Raw genomic sequence first — 9,748 nt, 5'->3', positions numbered from 1 at the left:
GGTTGTGGTTGTACATCCGGTTGAGGAACACTAAGGGGTTGTGGTCTGTATATACCACAACAGCAGCTGCGCTGGAACCCACATCAACCTCAAAATGCTGCAAGGCAAGTAGCATAGCCAAGGTTTCCTTCTCAATCGTTGAGTAATTAAGTTGAGGACGCTTAAACTTTACCGAGTAGTAGGAGACCGGATGGCTGATCTTGTCTGCTCCATCTTGAAGCAGCACCGCTCCAGCTCCAGTAGCACTTGCATCCACCTCCATCTTGAAGGGCTTGGTGAAGTCAGGGGCAGCCAATACAGGAGCGCTACAGAGAAGAGACTTGGCACATTCAAAGGCATGTTGACAGTCATCAGTCCACACAAAAGATTGATTTGGACTACACAAGCGAGTGGTGCTACCACAACGGAAAAAATTTCTGCAGAAGCACCGATAATACCCAGTTAGTCCTAGGAACTGCCGGAGTTCCCGTCTGGTGGTGGGTACAGGGTAGGACAGAATAGCATCCACCTTGGCAGTCACAGGACGCACTTGCCCAAGGCCAACCTGCTTTCCCAGATAGGTCACGACAACCTTACCAAAATCACATTGCCAGATTCACAGTCAAAGATGCTTGAGCTAAAAGGGCAAACACGGTTGGTAACGTGGTTATGTGATCAGACCAGTAGGAAGAGTACACAACTACGTCATCCAGGTACACATTACAGTTAGGAATGTCACCCAACACCAGATTCATGAGCCTTTGAAAATTGGCTGGGGCATTGCGCATCCCAAATGGCATCAGTGTACTGGAGAAAATGATCAGGGGTGACAAAAGCAGAGACGTCGGAAGCTTTGGATGTTAGAGGAACCTGCCAGTATCCTTTCAACAAGTCTAGCTTGGTGATGTAGGTAGCTGCCCCTATACTATCCACACAGTCCTCCATCCGAGGCAAAGGAAACTAGTCTGCTACTGTGACTACATTCACTTTACGAAAATCCGTGCAAAAACGAGGAGAACCATCAGATTTAGGGGTCACTAGGCAGGGAGAACTCCATGAGCTCCGACTGGGCTTGGCCAAACCAGTTTCAATTAAGTACTCCACCTCCTTCTTCATCAGCTCCCGTTTTGGCATGGGACACCGGTAAGCATGTTGTTTAATTGGGGAAGCATTACCAACGTCAATATCGTGCTCCAACACAGTGGTACGTGAGGGCACATCTCCGAAAAGAGTAGGGTAAGATCGAATTAGCCGCTGCATATCCCGATTTTGGGAATCAGGGAAATAGGAGAGGTGAGTTTCGAGATTGTCAAGGATTGAGGAGTTAAGCAGCCTACCACATTGTTGAAGGTCGTCACGAAGCTTCAACCCATCATTGGCATGATCCGCCATACCGGACACCAGAGAGACGGAGGAACATGTGGTTTTAGGCTCAGGCTGCTTCTCCTTTGGATCCTGGTCATTCTGGACACCTTCCCTGGAGAGAAACAGCTTAAGAATATTTACATGGCACAGACGTGTTTGACGTCTCCGGTCGGGAGTATGAATGATGTAGTCGGTGTGGTTCACTCTTCTTTTCACTACATACGGGCCTGAAAACCGTGCGGTAAGGGCAGGACAAGGTGTAGGCATCAGCACTAACACTCTATCCCCAGGCTGAAAGGTATGTTCAACTGCTTTCTTGTCATAGTGCCGTTTCATATTGCTCTGGGAGGATGAGGGAATATTTTTAGCTACCGAACAAGCATGGTGCAGACGCTCCCGGAACTGTGTAACAAAATCAAGTACATTGGTTTGATGGGCTGCACCTGCTGACAAGAATTGTTCTTTCAGCACTTTCAATGGTCCACGTATGCTATGGCCAAACACCAGTTCAGCTGGGCAGAAGCCAAGAGACTCCTGCTTTGCTTCATGGCCAGCAAAAAGTAAGAAAGGCAGATTGCATTCCTTGTCGAGGCTGATGTTTGCATTTGAGAGTCACACACACTCAGCGATGACATGCCCAGTTCTGTGACAGTAGTAACACCGCTTGTCTGAGGTATAACTTACAGGGGCCCCTTATGCCCGCTGATAGTGTGAGTCAGCATTTCTTACAATTGTCTCATGGGAAGATGTGTCACGCTTACCCACTGTCACAAACCGGTCGCCTGGTCTTTGGGACAGCCTCTCACACATCGTCTCTATTGGCGCAGCAAATGGGAAACTAACTCACCTGCAATCTCATCAACCAAATAACCCACAACGTTTTGATTACTGCCAACTGACATCGAGACCCAGAAAAGACACGGACACCACTCACTTTGCCACACCTGCTGGAGACCGGTGATCAGCCGAATGAAGGTCAAGAAGATGTCTTCGTCCAGTCGCGCGCTGCTGTTTGCACTGGCCCTCGCGCTCTACGTTGTGGAAATAGCCTCGGCAGAGACACTGTGTGGGGGAGAGCTGGTGGAAGCGCTGCAGTTTGTCTGTGAAGACAGAGGCTTCTATTTCAGTAGGCCAACCAGCAGGGGCAACAACCGGCGCAACCAGAACCGTGGGATCGTAGAGTATTGTTTCCGTAGCTGTGACCTCAACCTGCTGGAGCAGTACTGTGCCAAACCCGCCACGTCTGAAAGGGACGTGTCGGCCACCTCTCTGCAGGTCATACCCATGATGCCCGCACTAAAACAGGAAGTCCCAAGGAAGCAGCATGTAACCGTGAAGTATTCCAAATACGAGGTGTGGCAGAGGAAGGCGGCCCAGCAGCTCCGGAGGGGTGGTCCCGCCATCCAGAGGGCCAAAAAGTTTCGGAGGCAGGCGGAGAAGATCAAAGCCCAGGAGCAGGCAGTCTTCCACAGGCCCCTCATCAGCCTGCCCAGCAAACTGCCTCCTGTCTTGCTTGCCACGGACAACTATGTCAACCACAAATGAGCCCACTGCCAGCCCTTTGCACAGACAAGAGTTTGGAGGGAGAAAAAAAAAAGTCCCATTCCTGTTTTTCCTCTCCAATGTGTTCATATTTCTGTGCTGTACCTCCAGTATGATGCTGTTTCTCATGAGTTGTTGTTTGCCATCGCTGGCTAGTTGGCCGACAAGGTTGCAACCATTAAAACCTCAATACGCAGTGCAGGCAAAGTTTCCAAAGATGTTAATCGTCTCGCTGGGTGAAATTATTGGGTTTTACAGGCTGGGCCATTCATGCTTTTAAAGCAACATGTGATATAATGAATGTATTTAAAGACAAACAAACTAACAGTGACATGTGAAGTCAGTCATTTCAGCAGTGTAAGTGAGTGGGTGCGTGTAAAGTGTATATGCAGTGTTGTATAGTGTAAACTGATAATCCAGAGGGTTTTAATACTGTGTGCCCTGGCACACAGGGCCAGTGTTGCTTAGGGCCTCAGGTGCTTCCACTCTGCCTGACAACCTCTGCCACCCACCTCCACACCTGCAAGGAAGGCAGCCAAACGAACAGGCAGAGAGGGTCGTCACACCACAAAGATGCGCTTGTGTGTCAATGCGAACTCTTCTGCCAGGACGGCAGCTTCCTGCAAGGTAGTTGCTTTCTGTTCATTCAAATAAACCATGGTCCACTCTGGAGCACAGTCCCAAAATTCTTCCAGCAACACTAATTCACGTAGTGAACTGAAGTCAGTTGCTTTGCTTGCTAGGCACCATCTATCAAAAAGTATCCCTTTTTCTCTAGCAAACTCAACAAAGGTTTGGGAGGAAGGTTTCCTCATGCTACGAAAGCGGTGTCTGTACGCTTCAGGTACAAGCTCATAAGTTCTAAGTATGGCATTTTAACTTTGTCATACCTAAGACTGTCCTCAATAGAAAGGGCGGCACAAGCCTCTTGTGCCTTACCAACCAACTTGCATTGCAGTAGAAGAGGCCAGACATCCTTGGGCCAATGCAAAGCAGCAGCAATCTGTTCAAATGCACTGAAATAAGCTTCTACTTCAGTTTCCCGGAATGGAGGGACCAGAGCGATCTTTTTGCTAACATCCAATGCCGAAGGAGTTGAAACTGGAGGAGAAAACACAGCTGAAGGTTCAGTAGCATTCTTTTGAGACTCTAACTCAAGCTGACGGATTTTAATAGCAGTGTCGGCATCAAGCTTACGGCAGTTTAACTGGAATTCTAGCTCCTCTTTACGTGCTTTTTCTTTTGCTTCAAATTCAAGACGAACTAAGCGCACCTTTAAACGGGCACCTACACTAGACAAAGGAGAAGAATCAAGAGACAATGGATCAAACCGTGGCAAATAGAGGGGTGGTTTTTCCTCACGTGGCCTAGCCGCATGGAGAGGACTTAGCAGATCCTCAGCAAATGCCTTCCCTGTAGCAACTGCCTCAGGATCATCTGCTGGAGTCTGTTGCTCAGGACCTGCTAGAAGAAACACACCTTTTTCTGCCAAGCCATTCCGAATAATAGTCTTTAACTCCTGCTTAATCCAAGACCTAGATACAGGAATCTCATAATGCGCAGCAATTAAAACATAAGTCATCTTTTTTACAACTGTCAAACTGTTTCAAAGTAGGATTATTCAAAAAAACTTTCCAAACTAAACAGAGCCATAGCCCCCACTTATGTTACGGCCTATATAGTGTGCCTAGGGGTACACAGGAAGTAACATAAAAGGTGATAGAAAACCTTGGCAAAAGTTTACCAAAAACCAAGAGGATAAGGCAGCGGCAATTAGACACATTTATTGACATTATGGATGAACAGAAACAAACAAACTAAATAAGGAAGCGTAGCCATCAGGGTCTCTAAGGCCAACATAATAAACAAAACCCCCATGCTAACTGGAAAAGGAGATCAGCTGAACTACGACCAAACGAAAACACAATACTGAACTCCCTAACTAGTAGTGATGTTACGAGATGTGCCGACGCTTCGAAGCGTGTGTCGAGTAATGGAGGGGGCGTTTCCTCGAAGCGCGTATCGAGGCTTGCTTCATTTAGGGGAGGAGCCAAAAATGATGACGTCCGAAGCCTCGCTGCCCAGCTGTACCACGTGACTGCTTCGGGAAGTGGTACAGATTTTGCCGGGAGGTTTGACAGCAATATAAACCACTCAGGCTCCATTCAAAATGTGGGTTGTTGGTGGAGAGTTGCGGTCAGTTAATCTAACTCTATTTCAGACACATTAGGTTTGCTTATCAAGAACTGTATTTTTCACAGTTTCTTATTTTATTCAAAAGGTGAGGTGTTTATTGTGCTCCAAGGAGTTGGGGTACAATAACAACACCTCATCCATGCTAAGGCATTACCGTGCCTTGCATGAGAATAAGGAGGAAACTGGAGCTTCACCCAGCCATGGTAAGTCATTACAATATTACAAATGCATCATCACAATTTTTCCCTGTTCACTTTTGTTTATTGTGCAAATAAAGACAGGTAACAGACACTGTATTTATTCTCTTTTAACCAGCCACCAGAAAAGAGCTGGATGAAGCCCTCGTCTCCATGATAGTGAAGGACACACAGCCCTTCAGTATTGTGGATGATGTTGGATTCAGGGCATTTGTGTCCAAACTGGATCCTAATTATGTTACAAGGCAGGTATGTATGGGTGCATGCATGAAACAAATGAGTACTTTATTGTGTCTCACAGTTCAGCACTACATATTTTTTCCTTTAGGCTCTGAAGGCCATGCTGGAGGCCAAGTATGAGTCAGCTAAGGAGAAGGCTAAAGTGGAAAAGGTGGCTGCTGTTAGCCTTACTTCTGACATGTGGACATCCATCAATATGGATGCCTACCTGGCTGTAACATGCCATTTTGTGGGTGAGAAAACCACACTCAGTTCAGTGCTGTTAGGAGTGCAGGCATTCCCCCAATCACACACTGCTGAAAATATAGCTTGTGTGAAAGCCTCCCTGATGGAGGAATGGGGAATCACATTCGAAAAAACACCACAACAAAATAATAATGATCAAATTCAGTTGTGAGGGTATGGAAATGAATGGTGAAACAACATTTATAATATTGAGTTGATCCAGTTTCTCCAATCATTTCGCAAACTGTCCTTGTTGTTCTTCATTCATACATTTGACTCAATCTAGGCATAAGATTGTCTACTTCATCATGTATTGATGTCAATATTTTTTAATTTGGTCCATACATTGCTGCTTCCTCTTTTTTTCCTTCATTTTTCTGCTACTCCCCCTCTAGTCGACTCTCCCAATATCTCTCCTTACTCCTCTCCTTGACAGCTGAGGGTTACACAATCCGAGTTGCACACACACACACCTACACACAGACACATAGACCAATGAATTCACACACATGCACAACGTGTGCAATGATGCACTCGCACTTGCTTACATGCACATTTTCAAACACAAGTGCATAGAAAGAGACATGCGCACACCAACAGTGCAATAGATCCACCTAATCAGTATTCAGATATCTGCCCCTATCTGGCCAGTCAGTAATTAAGAAGAAAGAGACGGTCCAGAGGGAGGGGTTTTATCCTGATATCTCTCCTCCCCGGGAGGTTACAGTGATGACCCAACGCCGTCTTGAGTGCTCGTCAAACTGTGACAGAGAAATATAGCGGTTGTATTGTGGCTCCCGAGAAGAGCTAGTTTTCTCAGTAGTGTGGGGGAAAAGAGATTGGAAGGGAGAGAAGCAGAAGGGAGTAAGGAAAAAGATAAAATAAAGGTTACACAATTGAAGACAGCTAAATTAAAACACTTAAATCAAAACCTTGATTTACTAACCACTACATTCTATTCACTAGCAAGGACCACACCATCAACGGAATGCGTTTAACAATTTATTTGTGAGACATGAATGGATGGCGAGGCTTATACGTGACTTCTGTCTAGTCGGTTGGATGAGTTGTGGGGAGCTTCGTCGGAGGATCCACCGTGGTGCCCGGGCACGACGAACCTCCAAAACCCCAATTACTTGACATATTGAGCGGCTCGAAGATCTTTCAGATCTGAGCGGATGTAACGGTGGTCCGCTTGCAAGGACCAGCGGCCCATGATTTGGATGAGGCGTTCTGAGACCCTATTACAGGAGGCTGAGGTAGTGGCTCCGATTCTAAAAGAGTGTTTGGAGTACAGAGCGGGAGAAATGCCGGACAAGGAGAGAATGTGGCGGACGTGCTGGTGGAACCAGAATCTGGAAGCCACTTCGGCAGATTCTGAGATGAAGAGTGGATGCGTTGGCAATAGGCTCTGGGATTTTCGGAACTGCAAGTAGGTGGAAAGGGTCTCGAATGCACTCAGTGGTGACTGTATTTTGATGTAAAAGACAGGCACAGGTCGGCCAGATTGGTTCGTTTTAATTTGCTTTAAGTAGAGTGTCATAGCGTCATCTGAGAAAAAAGATAAGTCAGATATGCAGGCGTGGTGGTTTGGATCGAATATGAGGGTCGAAGCAGTAAACTCTGAGCATCTGAGGAAACCAAACAAGGCCAGGGAGAACATGGCTTCCAAGGTTAAGGCAACGTGAGGACTGCTATCTGGAGCGGATAGTGAGGGTGCAGACGGACGGCAAGTCAAAAGTGATATTGCCCTGCTATTGGACACCGAACAACCGCCAAATGTCGGGGTGGATCTTTAAACCCTTCGATGAGGAACTGGACGAAAGCCAGATCGGGGTGGTTTTTAGAGCTTCTGCTTGGGATGGAATGTTAATGGGTGTTGAGAGGTGATTACTTAGATCAGGTGAAGTGGGGTTGTGAGGACATGCTGGACGCACATGGCTTCCTCCGCAGAAGGAGCAGATGTGGAGGAAGTGACAATGGGACATGTTGCAACCAGTATCGTTGAAGTTGTTACAGATGGCATGGCCTCCTTGGAGGAATATGGGCCTCCCCTTTTTATCTATACCATTTGATACTAGGAATGTTACATGAGATGGCTGCACAAGCAGTGAATATGCGGCAGTAAATCTTGTCAATGGTGCCCCAGTATGTGTCCTCGTTGAACTGCTGAAAGCGTGTAGCAGCTTCCGAGGCAAAGTGGGTGTGGTATTGATAGAAACCATTTCGGAGGGACAGATTAAGAATAATTGACAAGTAGTTTTCCAATTCCTGCACAAATGAGGTCTCTAAAAAGATGATGAACCGGGCGGGATGAAGATCGTGGAAGGCACTTTGTAAGTGCTTGCTTCTTTCGTGAGTTTTGGGATGTGGAAAGCGGTGTCTGGATCATGGAAACGGGTTTGTTTGCGTACCCTGGGGACTTTGGAGTGGTTCATACTGGTCCTTTCCGAAAAGATCGTCGTCGGAAGGGGACAACGAGATGGCATCCATGGTGGAAACTAGGTGGGTAAATGTGATCGTTAATAGGTTATTTACTTTTTGACATTTCGTTTGATGTTACCGGCTCTCGGTTCAGGTGTGGAATGCGAAAGTGGGACGGGATGAGTGGGTTAGGTAGGTATTTATAGGAATACCAGAAGAGGCGTGTTAGAATTGTGGTCCTGCTCCCAAATGTTGCTAAGTAGCTTCAATCGATTGACTCTAAATTGTATGATATATTTTTAATAATTGTATTTAAATTACTTTTTATATTGCCTTGTGTGTTTTATATCTGGTCTCAATGCCCTGTTTATGTGTAAAGCACTTTGAAATGCCTTGTTTGAAAGTTGCTATACAAATAAGCTTGCCTTACCTGGCCTTTCTGCTGTCATTCCCACATAGGTAGGGTAGGAATTTGAAGGAAACAGCATTACTAATCTTAAAACCTATTTATTTTCACAGGGTGAATGTTAAATTAACAAATCTGCAACATTTGAATCTGTCCATTAATAATCTGGAAATCAAATCCCCCAGGATCCCCATCAATCCAAGTAAATATGGTCTTCAGTAGGCATCAAAAATTGCAACGCTGTTTCACCTGAACTCGTCTGGAGTGGAGGATGAGATTGTAACACTACATTCAGCTGAAGTCCAGGGCTCACGGACAGTTTTCGAACTTACTCACAGAAGAAAAGTACAACATATATTGTAAATATAAAGTATACTCAGTATGTGTATATATATATATAAATGGATATTTAGCATTTTTAATGGAGGTAGATCATTTTGACTTTTTAAAATTAGCTCGCAAGCCAAAAAAGTGTGGGCACCCCTGGTTTAGACTTCACAATCATTGGTAACTTTCAAGAACAATGTTATCATAGTCCATCTATTTTTGTCATCTAGGCTGAACACCTTAAAAAGAGGGATGGGTGTTTAAAAAGTCTTATCAATGTTATGTTACCATAATAACGGAGGAAGCCAACTAGATTTTAGCAGCTTTATTTTCCCTCCAACACTTTGATTTAAAGCAAATCAATTGAAAACAAAATATCTTACAAGAATGTATTGCTAATTTGTTTGTAAAATGCAGCATTAACTAAATGCATCATTGGTTGGTCTTTATGGAAACACATGCCAACTTATTCATCGTCAATAATCGGTATACAAACATTTATTAAATTTGTTCTAATAACCTGTATTGTAGTTAAGATAGTAGTTATTCAGTGTTATAACTGTATAATTGTTAACTCCTCCTGCAGGCACCCATGATAAGAGGCTGTGGTAGAAACGGGTAACAAATGACAACATAGTAACGCACAGCTGTATTGATTTTTAAATACTTTTTTTCCCTTCTATTTTTTCTTCTTGTTACTACCATCGTTGTATAGGAGAATATATAATTGTTGATCAATACTAGAGATTAAAAACCTCTTAAATTTGTCTGACAAAATCGGTTTGGAACTAAATTATAGTCTGTTATGAGCAATTTATTAAATGTGTAAATACTGCTGACAAGGCGG

General features: G+C 44.9%; 1 protein-coding gene across 1 annotated transcript; it reads left to right on the top strand.

The window, feature by feature from the left end:
• Window positions 1–2,313: 2,313 nt before the first annotated feature.
• On the top strand, window positions 2,314–2,889 carry LOC306776409 (insulin-like growth factor 2; the record flags this gene model as incomplete). The annotated part of the gene is made up of 1 exon (XM_079267084.1): window positions 2,314–2,889. One exon carries the CDS (start codon window positions 2,314–2,316, stop codon window positions 2,887–2,889), a length of 576 nt encoding a protein of 191 aa, XP_079123210.1.
• Window positions 2,890–9,748: the final 6,859 nt, after the last annotated feature.

The sequence above is a fragment of the Melanostigma gelatinosum genome (assembly GCF_949748355.1).
Source record: "Melanostigma gelatinosum genome assembly, chromosome: 1".
Taxonomy (NCBI): Eukaryota; Metazoa; Chordata; class Actinopteri; order Perciformes; family Zoarcidae; genus Melanostigma; species Melanostigma gelatinosum.
This window is presented reverse-complemented; position numbering and strand designations above follow the sequence as displayed.